A 17,416-nucleotide genomic window follows, 5' to 3' on the forward strand; every position below is an offset into this window, starting at 1 on the left:
TTAACCTATATTTCTTAATTATATATTACATTTTAAGTGAGCTACATGAACACAATACCCTAATCAAGATCAGAAATACATAAACATATAACAAAATTGACTTTAAATTTGTATTAACAAACAAGATCCGTACTAATGCAAATTATTCTTATCTATATCATATCCCTCTTTAAATGTAAATAAACAATTATAAACAATATTTGGGAATATGGGCATAGTTCTGTCCATACTGCTTCTGGTGTTTGAGGGCGCTGTTGATCAGGTCTTTCATGGTGTATCCTGGTTGCTAGGTTCATCTCAGTCAGCAGTTGGGTGAAGTAATTTTTTGAGGGTGTTCACAGCAACCATTCAGGCGGTCATGATCTCTCAAACCACAGCATTCTGGAAGCAATCCACAGTTTCTCATCCTCTGTGAAAAGAAGAAAAGAACTTCTTTTCCAAAATAACATGTCCTTAGACCCAAATTTGGAATTCACAATACCTTTTTAATATACATGCTGGTTTAGCTTAGTATCCCATACAATAAAATGTCTCTCTGTACTTTACTCTTTTACAGTCAAAAAATTCAAAGAAAACACAATAATATACAAAATTCATACTCTCTGAATTTTTCATTTTTACATGGCTTGTTTTTTTAACGCCTTTTCATCTATAACTATCTGTACTTTGTCTCTTTAAAGACTTTACCCTTTTTTTAAACCATTAACTTCCTTTTATGACTCTCTATAATCTTTTTCTTCTCATTTCTAAGCCTGTATACCTTTAAACAACACTATGACTCATCTGGATTTGTCTTTATTGCATATCTGTAATTTTTTACTGTCCAAGAGTACTTTTTAAAATGCTAAGTGCTTTTAAAAACTTAACGCTGCACCATTACTATGGTATATATGGTACTTTCTGCTTTCCCCACCTAGTCCAGCATGGTAGAGCTGCTCACACTTCTGAGTGTCATGCAAACCACCCTACTCTCAGGCACACAGCAAGTCTAAGTTGCCATTAAGCAAGCTGCAGCAGTTTGCTCACAAACCCCACTCAAATGCTTTATAGCTGGACCTCCTGCCTGAAAGAGTTTGCACTGGCAGGATGGCTCAGAATGCCCGCATTTCAAAGTGGTGTGGCTTTTTTTCTTTTGCCACAACTGGATCAGGAAAACCTTTCTTAAAGGAGCTGCTGCATGCTGCCAGCAAACAGCAAGAAGCTGTGTTAAACTCTGTATTTTTTTTTTTTTTTGTCTAGAATTACTTTTCAAACTCTCTCAGGTTTTAAGTGGATTTAGTTGGCCCATGTTGGGCACCAATTTGTTGGAAAAGGCTGCTTGTTTGGTTCTGGTTCCCAGTAAAAGGAATTACTCATTACCTTTGGTCATCAACAAAAGCTAGCAATAAGAGTATGTCAGCTAGTAATAATTGGGCTGCTTTGTTCTTGTTCCCTGACTTTAAAAGAGTTTTTTTTTTTTGCGGTTCAGAAAATGAGTTTATTATAGCTAAAGATATAAAAGAAATGTGGCAGACAGAACTTGTGCATAATGGCGGCAGGGGGTTCCAAAAGGGGACTTCTACTGTTAGAAGTAAATACGGAGCAGCAAAGAAAAAGAATTCAATAGGGACAAACTTTACTTCTGCTCACAAGCATGTACTACTCAGCAAAGCAGAAGAGCAAGTAAGCAAAGACAGGAAGTTCAGGTGGTTTTATTCTAAAGCTGGCAGTGTCTGTGTCGCTCCTCACCTCACAGTATATTGTGATTGGTTATTTTTTTTGTTTATATTCTTTTTTTTAGGCTTCATCCCAGGGATGCAGGGCTGGTTCAACATATGAAAATCTATCAATGTAATCTACCATATAAATATACTGAAAGAAAAAAAACCATATGATCATTTCATTAGATGCTGAAAAAGTATTAGACAAAATTCAACATCCCTTTATGATAAAGGTCTTGGAGAGATTAGGGATACAAGGGTCATACATAACTATAATAAAAGCTATCTACAGTAAGCCGACAGCTAACATCAAATTAAATGGATAGAAACTCAAAGCCATCCCACTAAACTCAGGAACACGACAAGGCTGTCCACTCTCACCATACCTCTTCAATATAGTGTTTGAAGTTCTAGCAATAGCAATAAGACAACATAAGGGGATCAAAGGAATTCGAATTGGAAAGGAAGAAGTTAAACTTTCATTATTTGCAGTTGATATGATAGTGTACATGAGCGACCCCAAAAACTCCACCAAAGAACCCCTACAGCTGATAAACACCTTTAGTGGCGTGGCAGGATACAAGATCAATTTCAAAAACTCAGTTGCCCTCCTATACTTAAAAGAGTTTTGCTTTCAACTTTGTGCCTTATTAAAACTTTAAATTGTCTTCTTGTTTTTTTTTAACCTCAAAGTTGTTTAACAAAAACATCTTAGTCTAACTTTGTTATTTTCAAAGCTTTGTTTCAGCTATGATGCACTCTGAGACATGTAAACACATCTCCCAACATGAATGTTAAAAGGATTTAAACTAACTGAGCTATTGGGACTGAATTGTTAGTCATTAACTTAACTATAATCCATGCAACTGTAAGGGGAGACTGCTTGTTCATTTCCTGGCTGCCCAGACCCAAATAATCACACAAAAACTGTATTAATTACAACATTGGTTGACCAACAACTCAAGCATATTTCTAGCTAGCTCTTAGATCTTAAATCAAGTCATTTCTATTATTTTGCATTTTACCACAGAGCTTGTGGTTTGTTACCTATTGCTTCTTGGGCAGCCACATGGCATCTGCCTTTTTCTGCAGCTACATAACGTCTTTCTGACTCCACCTACTCTCTTTATATATTTCTTCCTGCCTGGCTATATTCTGCCCTGCTATAGGCAGAAGCAGCTTCTTTATTAATCAATGACAATAATGAATATTCATAGCATGCAGAGGGGAATCCCACATCATACAACTTTTTAGGTGAGATTCATAGACCCTGACTGTGAAACATCCTTGTACTTATTTTTAGTCATCAAAACTTTGCTTAAGCTATTATTAAATTATACAGTACAGCTTAGGGGAGGGGTCATCTTCTTGACAATCCACAGGTAAAATTTACCCAGTAGAATGGGCTGTTTCCATGAGATAAACACATTATATCACAGGCAGTGGAGATCTCCCCGCATCCGCTCATACCATGCTAGGTACCAGAGAAAGAAAACTGCAGCAACCATGTAAAGGCACAGCAGAAGCAAAAGGCATTCTGGGGTTTGTAGTCCTGTGTCCTTGCCTAAAGGAGATGAGCCCATCTGAGGATTCTCTTCTGGTGGGCTGACACCTAGAACTTCAACTACAACTCGCTGTTTCTCTGGCATGACCCACGGCGGTGTGACACGAGCATTTAAATTTAGTGCACGGGCTGCAGAGATGACTTAGTAATTAAGACCACTGGCTGCTTTCCAGAAGACCTATGTTTGATTCTTAGCACCCACATGGCAGATTACAACCGTTTGTAACTCCAATTCCAGGGGTATTCAGTGCCCTCTTCAGTTCTCTGTAGGCACCATTCTTGCATGTGATACACAGACACACATTTAGACAAAAAGCCATTACACTCAAAGTAAAAAAATAAATCTTTAAAAATAATAACTCATAGTGCATATGCAAATATGTGATGCATTGATGTCAGCACACTTCCTTATACTTGACCTTAAAAAACCCCACTTTTAAATATCATATGTAAATCTCAGAGCTACCTAGCAACTGAAACTACCTTTCTCCCCTAATTCAAGGTTACCATTCCCTGAGAAACTGTTTCATGTCTTCTAGAGCCTCAGCATCCTTTTGTATCATTCTCATGGATGATCTTGCCTTTTTATTTCTCTGAGAATGAAGCAATCAAAGGAAAAAACTTCAGTAATTTCATTACATTTCCAACTCTCTGCATCATTACCCATATTAGGGGTTTTTCCTTTCTTTGAGAATACGGTTGTCCCTTTGTACCCATGGATTCAAGTTTTATGGAGAAGAAATATTTGGGAAAAATTTGCATCTGGGAATTTTTTTATTGATCATTAAAATCAATCTTTAAATTTGTTTTTTTTTTTACTCTACATACCAGCCCCAATTCCCTCTCCCTCCGTTTCTCCCATCCTCCCCACCTCCTCCTATCCCCGCCCCACATCCACTCCTTAGAGGGGACAAGGCCTCCCTTGGGGTACCAACAAAGTTAGGCATATGAAGTTGAGGTAGAACCAGGCTTCTCCCTCATACATCAAGAATGAGTAAGAAATCCCACCATAGGGAATGGACTCCAAAAACCCAGTTCATAAAAACATTATTTTTTATTATTATTATTTTTTTATTGGAAAAAAATTTCCGCCTCCTCCCAGCCTCCCATTTCCCTCCCCTTCCTCCCACTCCTCTCCCCCTCCCCCCATTCTCTCCCCCTCCCTTTCCAGTCTGAAGAGCAGTCAGAGTTCCCTGCCCTGTGGAAAGTCCAAAGTCCTCCCCCCTCCATCCTGGTCTAGGAAGGTGAACATCCAAACTGGCTAGGCTCCCACAAAGCCAGAATATGAAGTAGGATCAAAACCCAGTGCCATTGTCCTTGGCTTCTCAGCAGCCCTCATTGTCCGTCATATTCAGAGAGTCTGGTTTTATCCCCTGCTTTTTCAGTCACAGTCCAGCTGGCCTTGGTGAGCTCCCAATAGATCAGCCCCACTCTCTCCGTGGGTGGGTACACCCCTTGTGGTCCTGACTTCTTTGCTCATGTTCTCCCTCCTTCTGCTCCTCATTGGGACCTTGGGAGCTCAGTCCAGTGCTCCAGTGTGGGTCTCTGTCTCTGTCTCCATCCATTGCCAGATAAAGGTTCTACGGTGATATGCAAGATATTCATCAGTATGGCTATAGGATAGGGTCATTTCAGGTTCCCTATCCTCAGCTGCCCCAGGAACTAACTGGGGACATCGCCCTGGGCACCTGGGAGCCCCTCTAGGTCCAAGTCTCTTGCCAACCCTAAGATGGCTGCCTTAATTAAGATATGTGCTTCCCTGCTCCCCTATCCAACCTTCCTTTATCCCAGTCATCCTGTTTCCTCAAATTCCCCCCATCCTCCCCTTCTCCCTTTTCTCTCCCCATCTCCCCTTACTCCCCTCCCATCCCACCCCCAAGATCCCAATTTTTTGCCCGGCAATCTTGTCTACTTCCCATAACCAGGAGGATAGCTATATGTTTGAGATATCATCTTACACCTGTCAGAATGGCTAAAATCAAACACACCAATGATAGCCTTTGCTGGAGAGGTTGTGGAGAAAGGGGTACCCTCATCCATTGCTGGTGGGCATGCAAACTTGTGCAATCACTTTGGAAATCAGTGTGGCGGTTTCTCAGGAAATTCGGGATCAACCTACCCCTGGACCCAGCAATGCCACTCTTGGGAATATACCCAAGAGATGCCCGATCATATGACAAGGGCATTTGTTCAACTATGTTCATAGCAGCATTATTTGTAATAACCAGAACCTGGAAACAACCTAGATGTCCTTTAATGGAAGAATGGATGAAGAAAATGTGGAATATATGCACATTAGAGTACTACTCAGCAGTAAAAAACAATGACTTCTCGAATTTTGCATGCAAATGGGTGGAAATAGAAAACACTATCCTGAGTGAGGTAAGCCAGACCCAAAAAGAGGAACATGGGATGTACTCACTCATAATTGGTTTCTAGCCATAAATAAAGGTCATTGAGTCTATAATTTGATATCCTAAAGAAGCTAAATAAGAAGGTGAACCCAAAGAAAAAAACATTCTTTATAGACTTATTTTATCTCAAGTTATTCATTAATCACATAAAATTCATTTTTTCATTGAAAGAAATAGAATCAAAGTATTCAAAAGTTAGGTTTTGCTTCAATGAAATAAGACTTCAGTTCCTAAATTTTTTGAAGCATCACATTTGAATACTTAGTTTTGTTTTTTTTTACTTGCAAGGTAATAAACACTACAATGCCTTTAATTAAGTTCATTATGATGTTTCTCCTTAACTTTTGTAAGCATAAGGATCTTTATTAAGCTGAAAGGAGCAGAAATCTATTCCTCTAGGGACCCACACTTTTTAAAAGAAGCTAATTAGAAAGCTAGATAGGCCTAGAATCCAAGAAAGGAATCTCACTCCTGAGACTGGCTTCATATGAAACCTTAGTTGTTTCAAAGTAGGGCAATTAATTCTCTTCTTCCTTCTTTTAACTTGACTATCCCTCCTGATGAAACTAGAGGTGTTGCCAGATGGTCGAATTCTTTGCTACTAAGTGCATTATTATTTCCATTGTGAATCAGCTTTGGGCTTCTGTGTAAGTTACTCTTCTGATTAAGTGTAATAACTTTGATTTACTTGAGATGAGTAGTCCAGGGTTGGATAGAGAGGGTGCCTTTTCCATGATCCAGATTAGTTACACTGCCTTGTTAGATAGCATTGTGCACAATTTTTTAGAAAATAGGGACTCAAAACTTTGTTTCTAAGTAAGATTCTTCTTACATTGCCTTTATAGTTCAGGGAAATGAGCACTTTTCATAGTTTAACTATTTTTCTTTCTCTTCTCATTCCCTTTCCATATCCCTTTTATATTTCACCCACATCAAAATACCTTTCAGAAACACAAAGTAGATCTTTTCTACAAACTACGCCATGTGATGAATGAACTTATTGACCTTCGAAGGCAGCTACTGTCTGGTCACTTGACACAGGATCAGGTGCGGGAGGTTAAGCGGCACATCACCGTACGACTGGATTGGGGTAATGAGTAAGTATGACTATTACTTGGACATCTCTCAGTTTTATTGTAACTCAGTCCTCATAGAATTTAAACTTGAGTAAGCTTCTCTTTAATGATTCAAAGATAATATATCTTCTGTACAGTTTTTATAGGTATCATTGTTTCTTCCAGTTATCAAAGGGCGTTCACTAGTTCTAGTCTTGACGTTTTCTTACCCTGTATTTTATTTCTGTTAAGAATTAAAGAGTTGGTTGGAGTTTACCCTCTGAGCTATCTTCCAGGAGATAAACTCCTTTATTTTAAACCTCACTAATCAAAGTATACTTTAAAAAATTCTCTGATACTGAAGGGGAAAAGGAGGGGGAGTCAGGAAAGATGGCTCAGCAGATAAAGATACTTACACTAAACCTCTCTACCTGTGTTTGAACCCCAGATCCACATGGTGAAGTTCTCTGACTTCTGCTTGGGCAGCTCCATGCATACACACACAACAAATAAATGTATTCTCTGTGTGTGTGCATCTCTGTTAGTGTTTTTAAAATATATTTTCTAGCCATACAATGAATCTGTATAAATATCATTTATAAATGAGTATTTATACTTCAGAGTATTCTTAACTCATTTGTCATTCAGAAAGATTCCTGCATTTGTGCAGTGGATGTGATGATTTTCTGTGCCCTTAAAATAAAATTTGGGGGCTGGGGACTTGGCTGTGTGGTTAGGAGCACAGGCTGCTCTTTCAGAAGACCCAGGTTCTATTACCAGCACTAACATGGTGACTCACAACTATCTACAACTCCAATTCCAGGATATCTACTGCTCACTTATGGCTTCTTTGACACCATAAATGCACATGGTGCACAGACATACATGCAGGCAAAATGCACATACACATAATATAAAATATTTTTTTAAATAAAAATTGAGGCTTTGTCATTATAAGTTGAAAGAGATTAAAGTTATTCCTAAATTTAGTAATTGTTCATGTTCATTGAACTTTGAAGCAACCATGTTGTTTCATACTTCAGATATATGTATGTACATACATATATTTAAATATTTATGTTCACTTTTCCCAACCAAGGCATTATTGAAATGATAGAAAAGAAAATGATTGGGAAGGGGTACCCTCCAATAAATGAGATATGTGAACCTATTTCTGAAAGGTAGGAAGTAGGCTATTAGACAGAAGAAGTTAGTATAGGCAGAGAGAACTTTAGTGATGTTGGAGAAAGTCTGCTCTGAAGACCCCAGAATCCAGGATTATGAGAAGGACCTTAAAAGGTCATGCTAATAGTCTGAAAGTCTGTATGAAGAATAATCATCACTTGAGAAAAATTAATAGCCACTTGTTTCCCCTTTATGTAAGCAAATATTGAAACCAACAGCCTCAGAGAACTGGGCAATGGGAGTAAGAATTGGGACCTCATGTTTTGTGGCATTTAAAGATTTTGTAGTATCATGACCAGGTCTTCCACTCTTACCATAAAGGAAAGTCTCCCAGTTATCTATTTAGAAACAAAAACTTCCTACATTTCTTCCAGTGCATTTTACATACAAATGAACAATTAATTTCACTGATATTTATATAAATTATCTGTCAGGGAAGAGGGACACCAGGATTAAAAAAATACCTAGACCTGGGGGGAAACGACTTCTCCTTTGAGAGGAATAGAAGTTCATTTACAAACTTTAACAACAAAACAAATTCCCCTGCATTTAAAATTCAAGAAGCCTCATTGTGTAGAATAGAAATATATGATTTCTAAAATAAAACATTCAGATAAATTTTGTGTTTAATTTCCTTGAGAATAAAACAAAAAATATGGAAAACTGATGAGCGACTACATAAATTAGAGAGTAATTCTTGGGGAGGTTTGAGATCAGATATAATTCCTAGAAAAAGAACAAGGACAATGAAATAGTATTTATAAAGAAACAGAAATTCCTCGAGTCCAAAATCAGCAGCCTCCCAATAGAAGGGACTCACCATACATTTTAAAGTTACAAATGGAGTTTTAAAAAGAGTCCATTTTAAGGTACATATTTGTTTATCCTAGGGATGAAGAGAAATTCATTAAGGTCTTTAGATAGAAAAACGACTTCTCTTAGAAAAGAAAGTAATTACACTTGCCTCAAAAATTTTATCAATAATATCAAATACTGGAAGATAATAAAGTAGTTGCTTTAGGATTCCATAGGGGAAATGATAAACTAGCCAGGATTTATAAGTAGTTACACTGATAGTGTCAAGACCAGTTAAAGCCATTTGTAGATAGAATAGCTCTCTCTGATTTCTTTTGGTGAAACTTGAGGAAAGAAATTGTAAAGTATATGAGTAAATCAGGAATGGTGGGTGGTGGTGGCGGCGGCACACACCTTTAATTCTAGCACTTGGGAGGCGGGGCATGAGCAGATGGATCTCTGTGAGTACAAGGCCAGCCTGCTTGGTCTATAGAGAGAGTTCCAGAACACCCCGAGCCACAGAGAGAAACCCTGTCTTGAAAAGCAAACAAACAAAAAAAGAGTAAATCAGGAAATACGAACTCTAATAAGTTCTGAATGGATCTGAGAGTGATAATTGTTATTACTAATAATAAGAGAAACACAATTTAAATTGGTTGTAGTTTTTCTGAAAGGACAGGATACTATCCTGGCTAGTTTTGCAACTGTACATTGTAATCTTCGTTATAAACTAAACTAAACTAGTTATATGCTATAGTATACATGAATTCAAGTACAATGATCAATAGTGTTCTCTAAATTAATGACTTAAAACAATAAAAAACTAAGTAAAATACATGAAATTACAGTATAAGTAATGATTTTGCCTCTTCAGTCCCAAACACTAATTATATTATAAATTACATTATATATTGCATTTTCTTTAAGAATCAATAGCAGTAGCCAAGAGTAGTGGTGTACAACTTCAATCCTAGTACACTGGAGGAAGAGACAGAAGGATCTCTTTGAGTCTGAGATCAGCCTGGTCTATAGAGTGAGTTCCAGGACAGCCAGAACTAAAGAGAAAGACCCTGCTTCAAAAACAAAAACAAACAAACAAAATATCAATAATAATAAATGAACATAAATTGATGCCACTAATAGTTATACAATTTATTATGTTGCAAATTAACTACAACCATAAAACCAGTAGATAAATATCAGTCATCATTTTACTGCAAAACTTAGGAAACAAACCAATCATATTTTATAATATTAATGAGAATAATTTTAAAATGATGTCTTAGAAACAAGTACAAATTATTTTTTAAGAAAACTAAGTACACTGGAAATACCTTTCAGTAGCTGTCAAACGATTTCATCTTTTTAACTTTTCCTCAGAGAAGTATGTTCATATAGGAGGGTAATATGTCAATTTTAAATAAATCAAAAAGGAAACATAATTATAGCATGAATTCTAGGTGGTCTTAATAATAAAAACCCAGAGTCAGATATTAATGTCAGGGAATAATGCTGAAGATCAAAGAAGCGGAGAGACCAGTCACTAGAAAGTTCTTTTACCTCTACTAGTGCTCAGACCAAAGGGGCGATTCTGTCCTCAGATTGCATCTCTCCAGACTGGTCTCCACCAAACTTCAGACTGCAGAGCTCTTGTCTCCTTCTGCTTTATAGTCCCCTCTCCATCCAGCCATATCAGTCCTGTCTCCACCCTGCCAAGGGCTGGGATCCCAAAGTGTTGGGATCACCTTTGTGTTAGCTCTGTTTCTCTTTTAGATAGATTCTATCTTGTGTAGCCCAGGGTGGCCTTGAACTAACAGAGATCCCTCTGCCTCTGTCTGGGAGTCCTGGAATTAAAGGTGTGTGCCTCCACTCCCTGCCTTCTAGTGGCTTAACTCGGCACTCTGATTTTCAGACAAACTTTATTTGTTAAAACAAACAAAATATCACTACCTACAGTTCCATTTCTTTCCCTTCTTTCCTTGTTCTCCATCTTCCTTCTTCATGCACCCCTTCTTTCTTCCAGTTTTCTTCTTTTTCCCAATAGAAAATAAAGTAGAAACCTAAATGAAAATTTCATAGTTCTGTTTCTACTTTGTTGTTGCTTTATTTATTCTTCATTCATACAATACATCCTGACCACAGCCTCCCCTCCCTCTGCTCTTCCCAATCTCCATCCCTTCCCCCTTCACTACTCATCCATTTCCCTTCAGAAGATAAGAGGCCTCACAGGGATATCAACTGAACACAGTATAACAAAATGTAATATGACTAGGTACAAACCTCATATCAGGGTTTTGACAAGGCAACCCAGTAGGAGGAAAAGGGTTCCAAGAGCAGGCAAAAGAGTAAGAGATGCCCCCACTCCCACTGTTATGTTGTGGAATATTTATTTGACTTTGCAAGATAAGTTGCATTTGTTTATGTTGCAGAATATTTGTTTAACTATGTAAAGATGTGTTCCATTTGTTTAATTATGTAAAGATGTGTTACTGTTTTACCTTGTCTACATAAGGCACCTGGTTGGTCTAATAAAAAGCTGAACGGTCAATAGCAAGGGAGGAAGTATAGGCAGAACTTCTGGGTAGGAAGAGTTAATAGGAGGAGGAATTTATGCTCTGGGAAGAAAGAAAGGGGGATGCCAGGAAGATGCCAGGGGCCAGACAGTCAGACACACAGAGGAAGCAGAAACGTAGAACATACAGAATGAAAGAAAGGTTTAAAGCTCTGAGGGAAAATGTAGATAAATAGAAACAGGTTATATTAAGTTAAAAGAGCTAGTGAGACAGGCATAAGATAAGGCTGAGCATTTATAATTAAAAAGAAGTCTCCATGTCTTTATTTGGGAACTAGTTGGTGGCCCAAAGAAAATGCCAGCTACACTGTTAGGAGTCCCAAAACATTCTCAAGCTAGACAACCACAATGTATATGCAGAGGACCCAGCAGAGACCCATGTAGCCTTCATGATTGCTGCTTCAGTTGATGTGAGCCCATACGAGCCTTGCTTAGTTGATTCTATGGGCTATACTCTCCTGGTATCCTTGAACCCTCTGGCTCCTACAATCTACCTGTGACCCCTCTGTCTCTTACAATCTATCCGTGACCCCTCTGGCTCCTACAATCTATCTATGACCCCTCTGGCTCCTACAATCTATCCGTGACCCCTCTGTCTCCTACAATCTATCCGTGAACCCCTGGCTCCTACAATCTATCCGTGACCCCTCTGGCTCCTACAATCTATCTGTGACCCCTCTGGCTCCTACAATCTATCTATAACCCCTTTGGCTCCTACAATCCTTCCTTCTCTTCTTCTACTGGGTTCCCTGAGCTCCGCTTACTGTTTGACTGTGAGTCTCTGCATCTGATTCTATCAGTTGCTGGATGAAACATCTCTGATGACAATTGGTCTAGGCACTAATCTGTCAGTAGAGCAAAATATCATTAGTAATTATTTCATTGATTTGGGGGATCTCTATTTAAACAAGCAAATAGTAAAATCTAAAATGTTTGCTCAGAAATTGAAGAACTGTTCCCTCTAGTTCTTGCTTGAACTTTAATTATTCCTTAATATTTAAAAAGAAGAGATGATTTATTGTTAAGGTGTTTTTTGCCATTAAGTTATATAAACGAGATTATTCCATCCCAAAGTTGAGTCAGAAAACTATATCCATCATTCTTGTGTATACCAGCATGTTTCCATACTTTGTGTTCTATTGTTATCTAAGTGTCATAGAACATTGGCACATAGCATATTTAGTAGAGCACTGTCAGTATCTGATGAGGACATTTTAATGTTTTATTTCACGTAATTTTTAGTTATATGCTAAACTCTAATGCCTTTCCTATAAGCTCTGACATATTATAACTTGTTGTTTTAGAATCAATTCATAAGCTATTAATAATAGCTATTGATAATATATGTCATGCAGCACCTTGGCAAGTGCGGGGACCCATTGTTAACACTTACTGTAATGAAATACTCCTATGACCTTCCAAGACAAAAGCTGTCTTACCTGGTAAGGCAATTATGACCAAGAAGCGGTTTCCTTAGTGTTCTATCATGTAGTAAGTGCTGGAACTGGCATTTGTACCTAGGATAACTCCTAAAACCCATACTTTTAGAGGACTGTACCTGTTTGTGGTAGTCTTAAAATTCGGTTACTTGTTACCAGTGTTTGTAGTTTAGATATTGTTTGGTTTTTATTTTATTTTTCTCCTAGTATTGCCTCTCCTTCTTTCCTTCCTATCCTTCTCTCCTCTCTCATCCTATGTTCTTTTCTTAAATTTTAAAATAAATGCAGAACTTATTTCTAGACAGGCTTTCACTATGCAGGCTTTGAGGTCACCTGCTTCAAGCTCTCAAGGACTGTGATTAAAGGTGTGTGCCACCATGTCCAACAGTATTGTGTTTTTATATTTTTAGGATCTATGATATAGGAAGTGTGTAATACAAATTGTGTTCAAGTGAACTGTTCATTCTCCCTTCTAAAGTATCCTATATAAAGAATAAATCCAATAATTATATTCAGTGTAAAGAGTTAAAAATAATACACCTATTAATTAATTTCAATTTATTAATTTTTCAATACCTTCCATAAACACTTTTTTCAATGCCTTTAGTTTCATCACTGTAGAAAATATAAAATAGGTAAATTAAAATTGCAGTAATCCAGAATTGACACAAGTAAACTGATTTTGCCTTAGAAAAATACTCAAAAGGAGAAATATTTTTCAAAGTTTTTATTGCTTATTTAAAAATAAGTGTTGTATTAGGAGCGGCGGGCTACATACCCAGCACCCGGCCGCCCGCACGGCTAGCTTTACCCGAAATAATTACACGGAAACTGTATTCTTTTAAACACTGCTTGGCCCATTTCTGTCTAGCCTCTTCTAGGCTAACTCTCGCACCTGGACTAGCCCATTTCTAGTAATCTGCTGTAGCCCACAAGGTGGCTTACCAGGGAGATTCTAGCCTACGTCCATCCTGGGTCGGAGGTTCATCACATCTGCCTCAGAGAGCGGAGCATGGCATCTCTGAGCTCACTTCCTCTTCCTCCCAGCAGTCTATTCTGTTTACTCCTCCCACCTATGTTTTAACCTATGAGACCAAGCAGTTTCTTTATTGCTTAACCAATGAAATCAACAGATTGATATATGGCACTCGCACATCACTTCCCCTTTTTCTGTTTAAACAAAAAAGGAAGGCTTTAACTTTAACATAGCAAAATTACATATAACAAAACAGTTATCAAGCAAGAATTACAGTTACAATATTTATATCTATTTTATCTTTTATCATAACAATGGAAAACTATAACTACCTATCCATTCTTCAACTCCATCAAAGACTCCAGAAGGATACAATATTACCTAAGTAAACAAGAACTAAGAAACTTCAAACTCTAGAAATGACAAAGACATCTCGTTGCCTGGACAGTCACCCAAAGTTCTTTTGTACTGTTGGGGCATCCATCTTTAGCCTTCAGGCCCATAGTATCCAGCAGACATTTTCATCAAGCAGGAAATTCCAAAGACAGTTTAGTCACTATCTGCTGTGTCCTGCAGAATGTCTCGCAGACTCTTTCATGAGTCAGGAACCCCGAAAGACCATCTCACCTTTAGGCAAGTTCAGCAGTCCTCTCTCTGCGGGTTCTTTGTGTCCAGTTTATGCAACAGTCCAGGCAAGAGCAGTTTCTTGCCCAAATGGCTATCAAACTCCATAAAGATCCTCTTCGATGCCCATCTTCCTCTCGAAGTAGATTGGTGCTGCCAGGAGCATTTGTCTTTAGTTTCATCACTGTAGAAAATATAAAATAGGTAAATTAAAATTGCAGTAATCCAGAATTGACACAAGTAAACTGATTTTGCCTTAGAAAAATACTCAAAAGGAGAAATATTTTTAAGTTTTTATTGCTTATTTAAAAATAAGTTTTATTTTTATTTCTGAGATTATGTCACATCATTTCTCCCTTTTCTTTCCTCATCCCAAACCCTCTCATATATCCCTATTTGCTGTCTTTCAAATTCATGGCCTTTTTTCATTACTTGTCATTGTATGCATATATATGAAATATATGTGCGTGTATTAATATACATATATATTCTAAATACATCCTGATCAGTTTGTATGATGTTACTCATATGTATGTTTTCATAGCTGACCATTTGGTATTGCCTGACCTATTGGCGTGCCCTTTTCTGGAGATTATTCTTCCCATGCTCAGCATTCTTTTGTTGCCTGTTTTTCATTATATAGGGTTGAGTCTTGTGGCCTTTCTCCCATATGCTTTAGCATTTGCCTCGGTCAGTTCATGGTTTGGCAGTCATGTTTGTGATATTTTATGGGTGTAACTTCTGACATTACTAGAAGACATAATCTCACAGCAAATGTCCTGTTCCTTTGGCTCTTAGAATCCCTCTACTCCCTCTTCTGCAGTATTCCCTGAGCCCTAAGTGTGGGAGGGTTTTTGTTTTTGTTTTTCTGATCAATGTATCTATTGAGACTGGGCTTCACAACTCTGCATTTTGATTGGTTGTAATTTTCTGTAATAGGTTTTGTCTTTTGCATTGAACTTCCAGAGGAAGGAAGTATCCAACCATCCTATTCAGCTATGATACCTGTGGACAATCAGAATGGCATGATTAACCCTGAGTGTGTCTTAATGACATACACTCTTTTAAAAATTATAGAATTTTATGTGTTGCATTCTTTAGGTGGCAAGTTCAGATTTGAATAACATTAAAAGTATTTTTAAACTTTTGTTGAATTAAAATTATGTGGTGGTGCATGGCTTTAATCTCAGTACTTGTGAGGCAGAAGCAGGTGGATTTCTGTGAGTTTGAGGTCAGCCTGGTCTACAGAGTAAATTCCAGAACAGCCAAGGCTTTTACACAGTGAAACTCTTTCTTAAAAACAAATGTTTCTGTACATTATTTTGTTAAATGAAATTGGTATTTTTACTGCAAAGTCAAAAATTTTTAAATGAATTACTTGTAATGTATAATTCTAGCTATTGTTCTGTCTTATATTAAGTCTCACTTAGCCTGGTTTTGAATTTATAATTATTCTACCTTGGTATCCCGAGTGCTAGGTTTGTGCATACCTGCCATTATACTCTGCCTTTTCTTCTTTCTTAATCTCACTAATTTTTCCCCTCCCCCCTCTTTTATACCTCCACTATAAGATTTTTACCTATGACAATTCCTTCATATTTCTCTCTCTGATTTACTTTATGTCCTTTATTTATTGTGGTTAGAGTAAGTGCCATAAGCAGTAGTTTGGTTTGGAATACACAAAAATGTGTCACTCAATAAATTTCCCCTTAGTAGATTTTAAGCTAGGATTTCTGATTAAAGATTTAAAGATACAGTCTTTTTTTTTCCTTTTAGGACATATAAAGGCAGCAGAGTATCAGTGACTTCTCAGGTTCTTCAGTGGTTAAGGTAGAGTCAGCAGCAGTTCTTCAAGAGTCGGGCAGTCTCTCTTTCTCTACCTTTCTTAAATTACACATTTTCTTATTATATCCTAAACAATACAATAGACCAGCTATTTAAATAGCATCTACATTGTATATACTACAAGTGTAGAGATGACAAAGTATACGGAAAAGTTGTGTTTATATCCAGTTGTATTGAATATGCTTATGTATTATATACAGATTGTAACTCTATTATGTAATAGATTTGAACATCATTGTATTTGGGCATTCTTGAGGGCTTCTAGTACTAATCCCTCTTGGATAGATATCAAGAGACAGCTGTACATCTCTAAACTTCCAGTAGTTAAAGAAAATATATGAAATGTATGTTTTGTTCTCTCCCACCCTGCTTCCCCTTCCATTTGTTCTCCTCCCCTCATGGATACATATCTTTTTTTTTTTTGGTTTTTTTCTAGACAGGGTTTCTCTGTGGCTTTGGAGCCTGTCCTGGAACTAGCTCTGTGGACCACACTGGTCTCGAACTCACAGAGATCCGCCTGCCTCTGCCTCCCGAGTGCTGGGATTAATGGCGTGCGCCACCATCACCCGGCTATGGATACATATCTTATTATGTAACCTAGGCTAACTTACAACTCATTTATCTTATTGCCTCAGTGAGTACTAGGATTTATAGACACGGACCAATCTGCTTTCATGTATGTCTGTTTTGTTTTTTTTTTAGAAAATATAAATGACTTGGAAAATATTTTTAAAGATAATTTTATAACTCTAGTTTTCTAACATAAATACTGGCGTGCTCTTTTCATTCTAAATTATAGTAATCATTTTGCTGTTAGTGCTTGCTTTTAACATGCTGTTAATATGCTTGCTTCTATCTTCCTCATAGTTTTGATTTTCCATTTTTACTTTACTATCATCTTGTAATTTGATACTTTTAGATCAGATACTTTGCTATGAACAAGCTTACCTTAGTTTGTTTTCTGATGCCATGATAAAAATCACAAGATCAAAAGCAACTTGGGGAAGAAAGTGTTCATTTCCTCTTTCAGCTTATAGTTCATCCTGAAGGGGAGTAAAGATTTGAACTCTAGGCGAGATATAAAGCAGAGATCAGGGAAAAACACTGCTTACAGGGTTGCTTTTCATGGCCTGCCCAACCTGCCCTCCTATAAAACCCAGTAGCACCTGCCCAGGGGTGATACTGTCCACAGTAGGTAGGCTCTCCCACATCAATTTTAATCAAGAAAATGTCCAACAGACTAGCTC

The 17,416-nt window shown here is 37.5% G+C and overlaps 1 protein-coding gene across 5 annotated transcripts in view; it reads left to right on the forward strand.

Annotated features, from left to right (window-relative positions):
• The window catches only part of Dock3 (dedicator of cytokinesis 3), a 364,288-nt gene that overhangs the window by 167,835 nt on the left and 179,037 nt on the right, over nt 1–17,416 (forward strand). For all 5 annotated transcript variants that reach the window (XM_075964736.1, XM_075964739.1, XM_075964737.1 and 2 more), the window contains exon 6: nt 6,627–6,775. In XM_075964736.1, the coding sequence (XP_075820851.1) occupies nt 6,627–6,775 (149 nt within the window). The remainder of the gene's footprint in view (nt 1–6,626; nt 6,776–17,416) is intronic.

Source organism: Microtus pennsylvanicus, chromosome 3 (assembly GCF_037038515.1).
Source record: "Microtus pennsylvanicus isolate mMicPen1 chromosome 3, mMicPen1.hap1, whole genome shotgun sequence".
Classification (NCBI taxonomy): Eukaryota; Metazoa; Chordata; class Mammalia; order Rodentia; family Cricetidae; genus Microtus; species Microtus pennsylvanicus.